Raw genomic sequence first — 16649 nt, 5'->3', positions numbered from 1 at the left:
AACTATATCTTCCTTTTAAAAAGGATTTACAGAAGAGACACCTGGGTGGCTCAGTCAGCTGAGTGGCTCACTTTGGCTCAAGTCATGATGTCACAGTTCTGAGTCTGACCCCTGCATTGGGCTCTGCGCTGACAGCATGGAGCCCGCTTTGTATCCTCTGCCCTTGACCTCTCTGCACCTCCTGCGCTCTCTCTCTCTCTCTCAAAATTAAATAAACCTTTTTTTAAAAAGGGTTTACAGGGAGTCTGGGTGGCTCAGTCAGGTAAGCATCCGACTTGGTTAAGCATCCGACTTCAGCTCAGGTCATGATCTCATGGTTTGTGAGTTCGAGCCTCGTGTTGGGCTCTGTGCTGACAGCTCAGAACCTGGAGCCTGCTTCAGATTCTGTGTCTCTCCATCTCTCGGCCCCTCCCCTGCTCATGCTCTGTGTCTGTCTGTCTCTCAATAATAAATAAACGTTGAAAAATAATTTAAAAAGTTAAAAAAAAAGAAGGATTTACAGCAAAGTTTCAAATAGCTAAGGAATTTTGTTAAAACACAGAATTGTGATTGAATAGGTTGGGAATGGGGGGTAGGCTGAGATTCTGCATTTCTAATAAACTCCCAGGTGATATGTTAATGCTGCTAGGCCAAGGACCACACTTTAGATCCTTGAATTTAAAGAAAATACGGCTAACTTGATTAAACCTAAATGGTGAGCATAAAAGTCTATTATATTCTGGTATGTTTAAATTAACTCATAAATAAATATGAAGTTGAAGAGAACTTCTGGCAGCCTCCTTGAGGCACCACAACGCAGTAGTAAATAATCCCTGTCTCAACTGTATATACATACATTTAAGGCTATTCTCATTTTGTGACACAGACAATATGTTTACAAATACACAAACACACACACTGGGGCGCCTGGGTGGCGCAGTCGGTTAAGCGTCCGACTTCGGCCAGGTCACGATCTCGCAGTCCAGGAGTTCGAGCCCCGCGTCAGGCTCTGGGCTGATGGCTCAGAGCCTGGAGCCTGTTTCCGATTCTGTGTCTCCCTCTCTCTCTGCCCCTCCCCCGTTCATGCTCTGTCTCTCTCTGTCCCAAAAATAAATAAAAACGTTGGAAAAAAAAAAAAAAAACAAATACACAAACACATAAAAAAAGGAAATTACCTGAGATTCTAAAAAAATGTCAGGAGAGTAGCTTAAATTCTTATAACACTAATTATTAATAAAATCATTAATATGTTATTAATAATTAATTAGTGGTAAAATTTTACTTTTTTTTCATTTAGTTACTAAAGTTGACAAATTTCTTAGTTAATTTAATCCTAACCTCTTCATCTGTCATTGATGAGATACTCCTGAGGGACACTTTTTGAGGTGTTCTTACACTATTAAAAAAATGGAATAGCATTAATTCAGATTAACATTTAGAATATAATAATTCAGATTAATTTGTAAAGTGACATAAGTAAATGACTTCACTAAAATCTCTGCTTAATAATTGTATATTTTCTGTACTTGAAGATGTGGGTTTAGGAAGTTTACATCAATTGATTAAAGACGATCATTAAGCATAGAGTATAAAGTCTCTGAAGGCCAGAGCTTTGGTGTGGTTTGTTCTCTGCTATTTCTTAGCATCTAAAACACTCCTGGTATATAAAAGCCCTTAACAAATAACTGTAAAATAAATAAATAAATTTCATTTAGTGATTCCAGTGTACCAGGATGTTTTAAAGCCTCTAAAGATAAAAACAAAATATGGCTTGTCCTTCAGGTGTCAAAATTTGGTGGGGATGATGGACACATAATTTTTATCTTATATATTATAAAATTATACATGTAAACAATATTGACGTATTTAGAAACCTATATATTTTTATACAGTAGAAAAAAAAGGAAGGTCATGTAAAAAAGGAGGAAATATATATTCAGAGAGAGGAACTATATATAAAGAAGTGTATAATGTGAAAATAGGTGAGGTGGCAAGGATGGTAAAATAGGTGCAAGATGCTATGAAAACATAATAAGGAGAGAATGCTCAATTTGCTCAAGAAGATCAAGAATTAATTCTCAAGAATTAACATTAATTTTGAGTGTTGTAGGATAAATCAAAGTTTGATGGGTGACTCTGAACTGACCTGGGATAGACTAGAGCAGGAGGTAGCAGGTAGCAGAAAGTTGGGAGACAGATATCCTAAAGAGAGGAATGTGTAGAAAAGCAGGAAAACCAAGGAGTATTTGAGAAAATGTCAAGCAATTTAGCATGTCAAAACTTGGGGTAGAAGAGAAAAAAATGATTGGAAATGAAATGAAAATATAGAAGCCAGGCTATGACGTGCTTGATACATCATACTAAGAATTTTGATTTATAACAATGATAATAAGCAAGAAGAATGGTTTGATTAGATTTGTATTTGAGAGTCTTTGGTAGCAACAGGAAATATGAATAAGTAGGTAGGACTAAAGAAAAAAAGAGGTCTTTCAATATGGTTGAGGCCAAAAGTGATTAGAGTTTGGACTAGGACAGTAGTTTTGATAAGTGAAGCAATTCAAGAGCTTTTTGGAGGTAGAACGGACAAGATGATCATGGAGATGTTAAAACAGCTGCCATATTCCTGACTTGGGAGATTGAACGCAGTGTGCAATAGTGATTATATGTATACAGATGCATGTGTGCTAAAAGCATATATATATACATAAGACAAAACATGTGAACAGAGAAGTGTGTGGGCACACAAGAAAGATGGAGAAGACAACATATAAAATGAAGTATATATAATGTGTATGTGAAAGAAAAGATGGAAACAGATGGAAAAATATGTTTGTGGGGATGCCTCTTTTTTTTTCTTTTTAAGCAGTCCTCATTTTCACGTCAAGTCACCTAAAAGCTGTACTTACAATTCAGGCAATGTCTAGTTCTCTAAATGAGTTAACATATATAAAGGGCTTGGAGTGCCTGGGAGGATCAGTTGGTTGAGCGTCTAACTTCAGCTCAGGTCATGATCTCATGGTTTGTGAGTTTGAGCCCCACATGAGGCTCACTGCTGTCAGTGCAGAGTCCGCTTTGGATCTTCTGTCCCCCTCTCTCTGTGCCCCTTCCCTGCTTGTGCTCTAAAATAAATAAATCTTAAAAAAAAAAAAAAACCATATACAAAGGGCTTAGAATAGTATCTAGTAAATATAAGTTTTGAATTAATTTTAATTCAAAGTTTTGAATTTATTTTATTATTACCCTGAACCCTTGGAGAGCTTTAGTCCCTACTCTCACTCTTCTACTTCACTACATTCTGAGTTCAAAAGATTTGGTACAATCTCTAGGTTACATGTAACTTTTAAGTTCTTCAACACTGTCACCCAATTAAAGCATTTTGTTGAAATAAAGATGATCTGCTTATTCAAAACAAGGAGAAGCTGGAAGAAGAGCTTTCATGAATTGTCGATTTGCTCCCGGAAATATATAAAACTTATGCACCCCAAGTAGGTTATTACAGTGACAGTGGTTTCAGATCTGGCTTAGAAAGATACTTTATGTCATTGAGAGTTGATGCAATCTGTTTCTAAAATGGAGTTATCAGTAAGAGAAGAATTTGAGAAGAAAAAGATAAAGAAATTCAATACATTTCCAGAGATGCTTGAAATGGACCTTCAAAATGTTCTCTTCTTTTCTTTGAAGAGTTAGGAATAATCAGACCAAAAATATCCATATAGTACAGCAAACTTCAATGAAAATATAAATTATTTTTAACTACACAGGAGCTCTCTTTCATTAGCTTAGTAGAAAATTAACTGTAAATTCATACTATCAAATTATTGTCAGCATCTAATCATTAATGGTTTCTGACTCTAAGATACTGTCATGATGAGTTACTTACCAAAAATGATATACATTTGTTATACTTCGGTGCACAGTGAAAGATTAAGCATTTTTAAAATACTTTTTAAAAAAAGGAAGGAAGGAAGGAAGGAAGGAAGGAAGGAAGGAAGGAAGGAAGGAAGGAGGCAGGGGCAAGGCAAACAGGCAAAAAATAAATAAAATGCTTTGGTTTTTAACTGTTATATTCCCTTAAGAAATAGGACAAAAGAATAAGGGATGTGAACTCATATTCACTGAGTATCTACCATGTCCTAGGTATTGTACTAGTTGCTTTACATTTCCCTTATTTTGTCTTTACAAAACTTGGCAAAGTAAAGTATTTTCCCTATACAACACAGAGGATGCACATAGAAGTTGAATAGTCTACAGTAACAGAGCTAATAAAAGATAAAGCTGGAATTTAAACCTGAAGCTTTCCAACTCAAAGGCCCACATTCTACACTACTGGTGATTCATAAATATAGGACATATATGTCTTATATTTGAATAAAAGTTATCGGTTTTAAAGAAATTTGTGTATTTCACTGACATATCATGTGCTTCTTTTGAACTACCATCTTCACTTATAGTTTCTGTTTCTTCCTCCTTTGGGGAAAAGAAAAATGCATATTAGGATCAGGCTTAACATGTATATGAGAGTATGCAATTCTCTCCCAAAATGTATATCCCTAAATTGCCTGAAATTCAATTATTTATAGAGATTAATTTCAGGGCAACTGATTCATTTTAAAATCCAAATATCCTAGTCATCCACACCATAGTTTTTCTCCCGTTATGATAGAATGTGTCTTTATATCATTCACGTTGATACAAGTCCCTTTCAATCTAATTCTTTTTAACAATTGGCCAAGATCAACCAAATTAAGAGAGTAAGTATAATTGGTAGTTGGGAAAGAAAAGAACAAACAAGAGGTGATCTGGAAATATTCAGGCCTCTGTAGAACGCAGGAGAAAGTATAGAGACTACAATAAGAATATGGAGCCCAGAAAGGCTATAGAGAAGGATAATAAAATATACATTTCCCCCAGGCAAAACATCAGAAATTTGCTATTATGAAAATCAAGGTAAATTAAATGAATTTAAAGCATCTTTTTGTCCATGTGTACCATGAACTCGACATTCTTGTTAAGTATGGTTTGATCATCATCCAGAGTCACTAATGAACACATTTTACTGGCAAATATTAGAACTGAAAAATGAAGGGGTCCCTGGCTGGCTCAGTCAGAAGAGCATGCAACTCTTGACCTCGGGTCATGAGCTCAAGCTCCACATGGGGTATAGAGATTACTAAAAAAATAAAATAAAATAAAGTTTTTTTAAAAAAAAGAATCATTTAGAACTGAAAAATACAAAATAAAAATATATGCCTTAAAATTTACTTTGATTGAATTTAAGTTTTGAATAATGTATTTTTATACCTCAAGAATGTCAAATTCTTCAAGCTCTTCTAAAGAAACTTCTTCTATGTTGAATGAACACAATGAACATGAGATTACTAAGACACTTAAGATATAATGTAAATGGAATTTTGCAGTGTGATTTTTTTCAACTAACCTCCTCATCTCTATTCTTATCCATTCCAATTCATTTTCAACATGTTTTAAATTAATATTCTTTTTTTTTTTAATTTTTTTTCAACGTTTTTTATTTTATTTTTGGGACAGAGAGAGACAAAGCATGAACGGGCAAGGGGCAGAGAGAGAGGGAGACACAGAATCGGAAACAGCCTCCAGGCTCTGAGCCATCAGCCCAGAGCCCGACGCGGGGCTCGAACTCATGGACCGCGAGATGGTGACCTGGCTGAAGTCGGACGCTTAACCGACTGTGCCACCCAGGCGCCCCTTAAATTAATATTCTTAACACACAGTTCTGATTATGTTACTTCCCTGCTTAAAAATTTTTAGCTGCTCTTACTAAAGTTGAAAATATTTAGCCTGATATTCAAGGTCCTTCAAAATTTGCTTCTAAATGAACCTCTAATCTTATTTCCTAGGACTCTCCTTTGGATGGGGATTAAGAATAGTATTGGTTTGTCAATACCTCCAGACTTGAAATTAAAGGGAGAGTGTGCTAAATAAAATGTCATCATTCAAATATACAGATAATTATAGATTGTTTTGTGGGTTAGGCACCATGCTAGGTGATAAAGATAAGCAGAGATAAAATTATACCCAAGAAAAATTACAATACTAAGTGACTTTAATACTAAGTATACTAAGCATTAAATAAATGGCAAACAAAATAAGTGCTAGGGTTTAGAGTTTACCTCACTGTTTTGGAAAACACACACACACACACACACACACACACACACACACACACACACACACGAGATTTTGGCCAGCTGAAGGATGTCCAGGCACTGGGATTAATTATTAGTGCAGAGTCCTATAAGGTATGGGTGAGGAGGAGAAAGGGAAGAACTTTGGCAGTGATCAAACAATACAGGTTCCCTCCAACCCGAGGGCCTCTTCCTTTCTTCCTATTGACTCTGGCTGTACTCTCCACCCAGAGAGCATTTTCATCTTGTCTTTTCTGTATTCTTTCACTTTCTTTTTCCTTTACTATTTAATTTGAATGTCTTCATCTATGTTAATGGTTTTGATCTCATTTTATTTGTTCTTTAATGGTAATCATTGCAAGTCCTTTTTGGAAATAAACAGTGTTCAAGTCACCTTTTCTTTCCTGTTCCATTTTTTTTTTCCTTTAAAAAGCAAACAAACCAATTAAAAAATGGGCAGGGTATCTGAACAGACATTTTTCCAAAGAAGACATACAGATGCTCACGTGTACATGAAAAGATGCTCAACACCATTAATCATCAGGGAAATGCAAATCAAAACCACAATGAGATATCACCTCACACCTATTAGAATAGCTGTTGTCAAAAAGACAAGAAATAACAAGTGTAGGCAAGGATGTGGAGAGAAGGGGACCCTTGTGCACTGCTGATGGGAATGTAAATTGGTACAACCACATGCAAACAGTATAGAGATTCCTCAAAAAATTAAAAATATAATTACCATATGGTCCAACAATCCCTATTCTGGGTATATATCCCCTCAAAAATAAAACTCTTATTTGAAAAGATATATGCACCCCCATGTTCACTGTAGCATTATTTACCAAGCCAAAATATGTAAGCAACCTAAGTGTCTACTAATGAATGAATGGATAAAAAAATTGTGGTTTATATATATAATGGAATATTATTTAGCCATAAAAAACAATTGTAACATTTGTCAGTTGTAATAACATGGACGGACCTAGAAGGTATTATGCTAAGTGAAATAAGTCAGAGAATGATAAATACCATATGATCTCTTATATGTGGAATCTAAAAAACTAATAGGTACAGATTGCAAATTGGTGGTTGTAGAGGCTAGGGGTGGGGAGTTGGAAAAATGGGTGAACTGCTTTTTTAAAATTTAAATAAATGGAATAAAAATTATGTTAAAAGTATACTCAACATAATATAACCCATGATGAAAGAATGTGAAAATATTTCATTAAAAGTGAGATGTGGGAAAAAATAAAGCAAACAAAAAACCATGCCAACAAGATCAATTCCCAGGCCCACAGCCCAGCTGTGCAATTTTCTTTGTGAAGCTGATCACCCTTACTGATGTGATTTTCATTTATTCTGAACTTCCCTGCATTTTTATTCCTCTCATTCAAAAATATTGATTCTAATAGAGTTATTTGTTGACTATTCTCTTTTAATAGACTAAATCTTCCTAAAGGCAGAGATTATGTTTTATTTAATTTTGAATCCCTCTGGGTCTTGAATTCCCTAAGGTGGTTTATGACAGATGTCTGATGAAAATGGAGTGAGTGAATAAATTTAAAATGTCACTAAAATCATTCTTTATGAAAGTGGTAAAGTGCCCAAAGGAGATTCCTTTAAGAAACTATTGTGGAGAGCAATATATAGACAAATCATAGCATGAATCAAAGAAAAAAGAAAAGTTAATACTCAGTAAACAATATTAATCTTTTTCTCACTCATTGTTTGATCCCATGGATAGGTGACAACATGGACAGGTGAAAATGGAAAATTCTCATGATATGTGGAAGAGCTGAAAATCAGATATTTAAATAATCCTCAAAAGTAGTATTATCTCCAATCTCAAAAGCATGATCATAAAACATAAATATAAATTCTTTAATGCTAGAACATTTTTATGAGAAGAAATTAAAATGCCAGATATTTCATAAATTTATATTAAAAAAGACTACAATATTTTGTATGAAAATTTCAGATGAATTTGCAACTTCTATATTGATCATTTTCTGAAAGATCAACAGAACATTTTAATAAGTCTCCTCAAACTGGCATAATATAAGTGTTCTGTCTCTGTATAATAAACCACTTCAGGGGCGCTTGGGTGGCTCAGTCGGCTAAGTGTCTGACTTAGGCTCAGGTCAGGATCTCACATTTCATGAGTTCCAGTCCCGCGCGGGCTCTGTACTGACAGCTCAGTCTGGAGCCTGCTTCAGATTTTGTGTCTCCCTGTCTCTCTGCCCCTCCCCTGCTCGCACTCTGTCTCTCTCTCCCTCAAAATAAATAAACATTAAAAAAAAAAAATTTAAAAACCACCTCAAAACTTAGTGGTTTAACAATTTATCTTTTGTGGTTTTGAGGGCTGAAGAGCTCAGCTGGGCAGTTCTCACTGGGGGTGTTTCATATAGTTGTAAACAGATGATAGCTGAGGCTAGAGACATCTGAAGGCATCTTCCCTCAATGTCTGACACCTGAGCTTAGGATGGTTCAACAACTGGGAAAAAAGTAGTCAAGCATCTTTTCTCCACCTGGCTAGCTTGTGTTTTCTAAAACAGACTCAACGTAGAAAGAATGACTTCTTCTGAGTTCCCCAGGGAAGCTGTTTCAAGCGAGCCTGCAGGAAAGCTACGAAGCTTCTATGACTTCGTCTTAGAAGGCATATAGTGTCACTTATAATCTAATGGCCAAAGTAATCATAAACTAGCTCAGATTCAAAGAAGTGGAGGAACATTCTTCACCTCTTAATGGGGGAATGGCTTGTGGGTACAAGAAGGTAAGAATTGATGGGGGCCATTTTGGAGCCAGCTACCTCAGTAACATTTCTGAGAATATAGAAGTCCAACTTCTTAAATAAAGAATGATGTCCCATAAGAAAATCTAAATCCAACTTCCCAATGGAAATTGAGAATAGAGAACCATAAACAGAGTCATAATTCTGATTATTTGATTTTCAGTATATGTTTGTACTAAAAAATGTATCTGTATTCTATTTCAAGAATCTAGCATTTAGCCAAAGGATTATATGCACTCTTATTAACCCAGTGCACATAAATTGTGTTAACAAATAGAAATGTGAGAAATGCAGAATATCAGATCCTACTCCAGACTATCTGAGCCAGTAGAAATGTCAGAATATCAGATCCTACTCCAGAACTACTGAATCAGACATGAATTTTAGGAAGATGTCCAAAAGATTCAAATGCACAGTAAAGTTTTGAGAAGTATTGACTTGGGGCCATACTCTTACACTAGTATATACAGGGCATCCTCAAACTTCTCATCTGAAGGAATCTAGAAAATATGAAGTATCTTTCTTCCAACTTTGGAAGCAGAGAAGTATTGTACATTCAATTTTGGTTTTAAGTGGAAAAAAATAGCTACAATCTGATTGTGCCTATAAAAAATCTTTGACAAATTAGAAACTACATGTATGGAGGGGAATCTTACTTTTTATGTGGGACATCAAGGATCGTCACTATGTATGTGGGAAAATGTTTGATCTATGATAGTTCTTTTTATGTAACTAGGGAAGCTAAGGAGACAGATCCAAAAAAGTGCAAGGAACTTAAAAATAGGTAATAAGGAACTTATGTACATTTAGCTATTTACATATAAAGACACACAGAAATGTTTTTTGATATTATTATTAGTGAATTACTTAAAATATATTTTGGGGCAGAATAGGATCATTGTCCTGCAAGTTAACTTGCTGTTATTTATCAACATCTTTAGATAAAATGAAAGCAAATTTAAAACCAAAAATGTCTTTTAAAGGAATAAACTTTTGAAAACATACCATTTTCTTCCAAAAATATATTCAATCCATTCACAATTTCTTGCTTGCTTCTTAACTCATCACTCATTTCTATGATCTAAATTATAAAACATAAAATGCCTATGAGAGTTCTTCAAAATCAAATCAGTTCAGCATTAAATATAATTTTAAATTTAACAACTATTATTTTGTTTTGCTAATCATCTGAACGTAAATTTTCTAGGAAATTATATTTGAATTATTGAAGTCCTTTATAAGTAAAACTATTTCATTTAAGGAACAACTAGAAACTTTAGGTTGATTTCCAAAAGGCCCCAGATACAAGCCTAGATTACAACTTAAACACCTGATCTAATAATTTTTTTAAAAAGGGGGGGTGCCTGGGTGGCTCATTTGGTTAAGTATCCGACTTTGGCTCAGGTCGTGATCTCACAGCTCGTGAGTTTTAGTCCCTGCATCGGGCTCTGTGCTGACAGCTTAGAGCCTGGAGCCTGCTTCGGATTCTGTGTCTCCCCCTCTCTCTTTCCCTCCCCTGCTCCCATTCTTTCTTTTGCTCTCAAAAATAAATAAAACATTAAAAAAAATTTTTTTTTTCATTTTTAAAAAGATACTGAATGATTTTCCTAGTCCGTGAGAAACTCAGAACGATTAGCTGAAATTACTCTGACTTCTTAGTGTAGGAAGGAAAGCCAAAGGGCCTTCATTCTTCTAGTAATGTTATCACCATAAATTAGCCAAATGAGGAGAGAATTCTTTTCCACTTTAATTCTATTATGGCATCATCCCATGTGGGGGCAAACTGAAAACCCCCACAAGGCTATGAGGGCCTCAATACCTGTCAAATAGACTCTGTTAGCCTCCACAGAACCTTTATCTCTTTTCATTTGGATCACTCACATTGTCTGAATTCTGAAGTAGCCCGCTAACTTGCTCTATCTGGTTTTAACTTGGCTCAAGTCTTCTGAACCTTACTGTGTACTTACCTGCTTTGAAATTTAATGGATTTTCACAACACTTAGGATAAAATTTCCCAAATCCTTAGAGGCCTCAGACCCTTTATGATCAAGGTACTGCCTATTATTCTAATCAAATCTCCATTTACTCAAGATCCAATGATGTAGAATTCCTTGCATTCATCAATGCACTGGCACATGCTGTACCATCTGCCTGAAATACCCTTCTTTTCTTTCTTCTCCCAGCTAATTCTTTATCAAGGCTCAGCTTACTAGTTTCTCCAAGTTGAAGTGGGTGCCCCTTTAAACTCCTGTAGTACAAGGGGCGCCTGGGTGGCGCAGTCGGTTAGGCGTCCGACTTCGGCCAGGTCATGATCTCGCGGTTCGTGAGTTCAAGCCCCGTGTCAGGCTCTGGGCTGATGGCTCAGAGCCTGGAGCCTGCTTCTGATTCTGTGTCTCCCTCTCTCTCTGCCCCTCCCCCGTTCATGCTCTGTCTCTCTCTGTCCCAAAAATAAATAAACGTTGAAAAAAAAAAATAAAAAAAAATAAACTCCTGTAGTATATACTACATATCCTCCTAACATTCATCATATTAGATTGCAATAATTTTTCTCCTCTAGAGGGCAAAGAATGTCTTCTCTTTTCAGCACTGAGCATGACACTTGGTAAATGTTATTGAAAAAACAAGGAAATGAATATACAATTAGAGACGGAGGAATTTGTTGAGTGATTTCTAGTCCACTTTGAGTAGGGTGGAAGAAATCTATTCCACTCACCCCTGCCACTGATTAATTTAAAATATTTTATGGAAAAAGTGGGCTAGTTCAGAGGTACTTAAATATGGTCAATAGTAACACAGGGATTAACTCAATTAAATAACTGCAACAAGGTTATTCCAGGTCCTGCTAATGAACATTCAAGACAACATAGAAACAAAATCATAGAATGTTAGAAATGATTGTGTACTTGGGGGTCAAGTTCAACATCTTTACTGCAGAGATGAAAAAATAAGGAGCTAAAAGGAATGAACTTGAGATTGTTGGGAGAGCTCTGATATAGGATAGGGTAGTGGTTCCAATTTGTGTGGCTCAAATTTGATAACCACTGGGACAGGAGTTTAAAAACTAGAAAAAGTATCCTTACATGAATCTGTAGTGGCTTAAGGAGTAATAAAAAGTGTAATAAAAAATAAGCACAGAAAACAATCTCAAGGCAATAGTGGTGAGAGTTAAGTGGTGTGTTGTTAGTATTACTGGAAACAGTAAAGGTTTAGAATATTAAAAAAATTTTAAGTTTAGGTTGAGATCAACCAACAGACCTAGACCAAGGTAATAGTTAATTCTTAATTATTGATGCTTATGATAGGAAGTAATTGACAATATCAAATCAGTTTTTATTTGGCTTTGCAGTACAAATTTATTTTTTCTTTCACTACTTACCTTTCTTTGTTTTGTTTATGGTAATGACATTTGAGGTAGAACCAGTACAGTACTAGATCATCTATGGACACTCAGGCAAATCATTTAATTATTTGTCTGCAAAACTGGGTTGGATTAGGCCACCTCAAAGATTCTTTTTATTAACTATGAATCCACCAACACTGGTTTGCCATAGTCAATCTAGAATGCTCCAATTCCAAGAATAAGTCTAATTCATTTAAATACCTTAATATTATTGGTATTTTAATTTGCCCGGCAACTTTGGTTTTTAAGTTAGTGGGTCAAAATTTGGGGGCCCAATAAATAGGTCATATTTACATTTTTACTTAAGAAATGCAGGCTGCTGGTGAGATAGTTGGCAATTTGTAGCCAGAAAATGTGCATAAGATCACAGAGAATCAAATAGCCAGTGAAAATAACAACAAAAACCTGTCCATCTGAATTAGGGCCTAACATTTTTCAGGTTAAACTAAACGTCGTAGGCACTGCCGGACCACGCGTGGCTACCCTCAAATCAAAAGGGCCAAGCAGGAGAGGCCTGCAAGCCTCGCCTCTGCATGGCTTTGGCATCACTTCTGCGCTCCAGCTATGGGTGGGATCTTAAACTAAGCCCTTGGGTCTCAAGAGCACTTTAAGAATTCACTCCCTGAGGGTCGTCCCTCTCCGCGGCCAAACCGCAAGCTAGTGAGAAAAATGGGCAATTTGGGGTGGGCTGTTCTTTCTCTCTGGATCTCCTCCCCTTGCCCGTAATGCCTAGCGCCAGCTGACCAAAATGCATCAGCCGTTACCTCCATCCTGGGAACCAGGGCTTGGCCGTCGCTGCCACCCGCTCCCGCCATTTTGTCCGGCGGTGCCACGGCAGCTGCAAGGGCTTGTGGGGGATGGGGAAGGAAGCCCGGCAGTGCGTTGGGGCGGGGCTTCCGCAGACTCCTAAGATGCCCAGAGAAGGGGCCTCTTCTGGACCAACCACGATCCCACCCACCAGACTCGCTGAGAAAGCGTTGCAGCCCAAAGGTGATGTAGCATTCCTTACCGCGGCGCCAGGAAATGTTTTATAGTTTTCATTTTACCCCTTATGTTTTTATTGTCCCTAATGACTCTTGAAGGCCATTTCTCATGGCAGGATGTGTAATAGTGGTAGGATTAGAGTCTCAATAGTACTTACAATCTTAAATTTGTTGTGAAGATTAAATGAGATCATACAAGGTAAGTGCATAGTGTATCTAGCAAATAGGTAATAAATACCTGCCGTCATTACTACTAGTCTCATCGGGCATGACCCATAACTGCAAAGAAAAAGCTTTGTTTTAGAGGCCATTGTAGGACCTTTTGCAACAACTGACTGTTATCAGCTACAAAATGAGTACTAAATTTTGCTTACATACATTTGCTGGTACAAATGTATGATGCAAATTTCATCTTTTATGTCTCTGTAGGCTTCTCTCTTTCTTCAATTTACCCAGTGTTTTAAAAAGGATTACTACCGGGGCACCTGGGTGGCTCAGTCGGTTGAGCGTCCGACTTCTGCTCGGGTCATGATCTCACAGTCTGTGAGTTCGAGCCCTGCGTCAGGCTCTGTGCTGACAGCTCAGAGCCTAGAGCCTGTTTCAGATTCTGTGTCTCCCTCTCTCTCTGAACCTTCCCCCGTTCATGCTCTCTGTCTCAAAGGTTAATAAAGGTTAAAAAATTTAAAAAAAATTTAAAAAAAAAAGGATTACTACCAGAAATGTCTCCTAGAGAGGGGCCCCAAACTTTGAAAGGAGGTAATGGAAAAAATATATACTATTTAGGTTATGGGTAAGAGGACTGTGCTGGCAGGAAAAAAGGACTGTCTACAGGTAGATTTCTAGGGTATCACAATTTGTACCTCTTAACACAAGGGTCTTAAGAATTTAAAACTTCTTGGGGCACCTGGGTGGCTCAGTCGGTTGAGCAGCCGACTTTGGCTCAGGTCATGATCTTACGGTTTGTGAGTTGGAGCCCTGCGTCGGGCTCTGTGCTGACAGCTCAGAGCCTGGAGCCTGTTTCGGATTCTGTGTCTCCCTCTCTGACCCTCCCCTGTTCATGCTCTGTCTCTCCCTGTCTCAAAAACAAATAAAAGGTTAAAAAAAAATTTTAGAATAAAACATGAGGCAAGGTCTTTGTGATCTTTGCTTAGAAAAATAATTAAAAAAAATTTAAAACTTTTTGGGGCGCCTGGGTGGCTCCATTGGTTAAGCGTCTGACTTCAGCTCAGGTCATGATCTTATGGTTTGTGAGTTGGAGCCCCGCACCTGGCTCTGTGCTGACGCTCAGAGCCTGGAGCCTGCTTTGAGTTGTGTCTCCTCTCGCTCTGCCCCTCCATGCTCACACTCTCTCTCAAAAAAAATAAAAATTAAAAAAAAGTTTTTTAGGGGCACCTGGGTGGCTCAGTCGGTTGAGCGTCCAACTTCGGCTCAGGTCATTATCTCATGGTCTGTGAGTTCGAGGCCCATATCGGGCTCTGTGCCGACAGCTGGGAGCCTGGAGCCTGGAGCCTGTTTCGGATTCTGTGTCTCCCTCTCTCGCTGACCCACCCCATTCATGCTCTGTCTCTGTCTCAAAAAATAAATGTTAAAAAAAATTTTAAAAAAATTTAAACTTGAGATGATATGGAATATGGAGCTCATGTATCCAGTATAGAACATTTTACTTTATAAAACGAATTTTTTGCAAATTAAGTGTTTTGGTGCACTGGGGGATCTAGTTTTTGAAAGGACACAAACACAATGAATAATGTTAACCTAAATTTTGTTAAATCTCTGGATCTTCCCATGTTCTCTGACAAATGTTGACCCCAAAACCCAGTAATTTCCATTTAAGAGACAGCAATTTCTAAACTGTTACCCCAAAATAGAGGTAAATGGCAGGATTTTGAAAGCTAAACTTCTTTTCCTCTAAACTTCATTTTCTCACTTTCTCCCACTCCCTGTCTCCCCATCATACTTTAAACAACACTGATAACTTCTGTCAGATATGCCAGCTCAGTCTGTGTGATTTCTCTCTGCATGGGACCGACCCAGTGTAAAAGTCCACTCAGGCTGCCATAACAAAATACCATAGACTGGTGGCTTAAAAGCACAACATTTATTTTCTCACAGTTCTAGAGGCTAGAAGTCCAAGATCAAGGTGTCAGCATGGTTTGTGGTGAGATCTCTATTACTGGATCATGAAGGGCCACCTTCTCACTGTATCTTCACATGGGGGTTGGTAGGAGAAAAGGAGAGGGTGAGCAAAAGCTCTGGTGTCTCTTCTTATAAGGGCACTAATCCTACCATGAGGGCCCTTACTCTTATGACTTCATCTAAACCTAATTACCTCCTAAAAGACCCTATTTCCAAATACCATCACACTAGGGGTTAGGAATTCAACATATAAATTTTAGGGACATGATTTAGTCCACAGCCCTTAGTAAATCAACCACCCAAGAATACTAGGTATTTGGAGTTTGGGGTTTACAACCAATAATTATTATGACAGCTGGTTCTTCAGAATAAAATGAACAGTCAATGTTAGTTTATTTAAGTTTTCCAGTTTTTGAATCCTTTTTCAATATGCAAGTCAGTAAATCCTCACTTATAAAATAACCATTTAATACATGATAATACAAAGATGGTTTAAAACTGACTCGTTTTATTATCAATTTTAATAGGAACAAATTTCTTAAACATATTTAATTAGGTAGCTTCTGGAATATGGATTAAATGATGAAAAAATGGGCGACCATGAACACACCCTTTAATTTCATTTCCAAATTCGTGCTTCATTCTGTACATAATGTCTTGGATGTCCTCTTTTGACAAGTACATCGGCAACTGTCTAGATAGACGCACTGCTTCTCCCTGTGAAGAGAAAGCCATACATTTTACCATGTTACACCCTGAAGCAGAAAACCTGTTATTTCTGGCAAGAGAGAAGGCAGAAAATTGATTATATTCTTTTTATTACTCATTTACTCACATATGAAGCACAAATTATGTTAGTCATTATTGTAGGTTCTACACACAGAGAAGAATAAGACAAACAACATCCTTGTTCTTGTGAAGTTTATATTCTATTCTAGTGCAGAGAACAAAACATAAAAAGACAAAGAAAATTTCAGTAAGTAATAGTGTGCAAAATTAAACTAGGCAACAAGATAGTGATTGTGTGGTTAGGGAAAGCTTCTTCAAGGTGACATTTAAGTTTCAATTTAAATAAGAAATAATGCAAAGATCATGGGGTAAGAAAAGCATTTCAGGCAGAAGTAACAGAAAGAACTGAATGGTCACTGTGGGTGTAGCATAGTTACTAAGTAGAAAAGGGAAACAAGAAAGGG

At 37.0% G+C, this 16649-nt stretch overlaps 1 protein-coding gene across 1 annotated transcript in view; it reads right to left on the bottom strand.

Annotated features, from left to right (window-relative positions):
- Nucleotides 1-15944: 15944 nt before the first annotated feature.
- The window catches only part of PMS1 (PMS1 homolog 1, mismatch repair system component), a 92302-nt gene continuing 91597 nt past the window's right edge, over nucleotides 15945-16649 (bottom strand). The window contains 1 exon segment of the mRNA XM_011285424.3: nucleotides 15945-16173. Within this exon segment, the coding sequence (XP_011283726.2) occupies nucleotides 16009-16173 (165 nt within the window). The 3' untranslated portion in view covers nucleotides 15945-16008.

This window comes from Felis catus, chromosome C1 (assembly GCF_018350175.1).
Source record: "Felis catus isolate Fca126 chromosome C1, F.catus_Fca126_mat1.0, whole genome shotgun sequence".
NCBI lineage: Eukaryota > Metazoa > Chordata > Mammalia > Carnivora > Felidae > Felis > Felis catus.
Note: the sequence above shows the minus strand (reverse complement) of the source record. Positions and strands in the feature narration are given on the sequence as shown.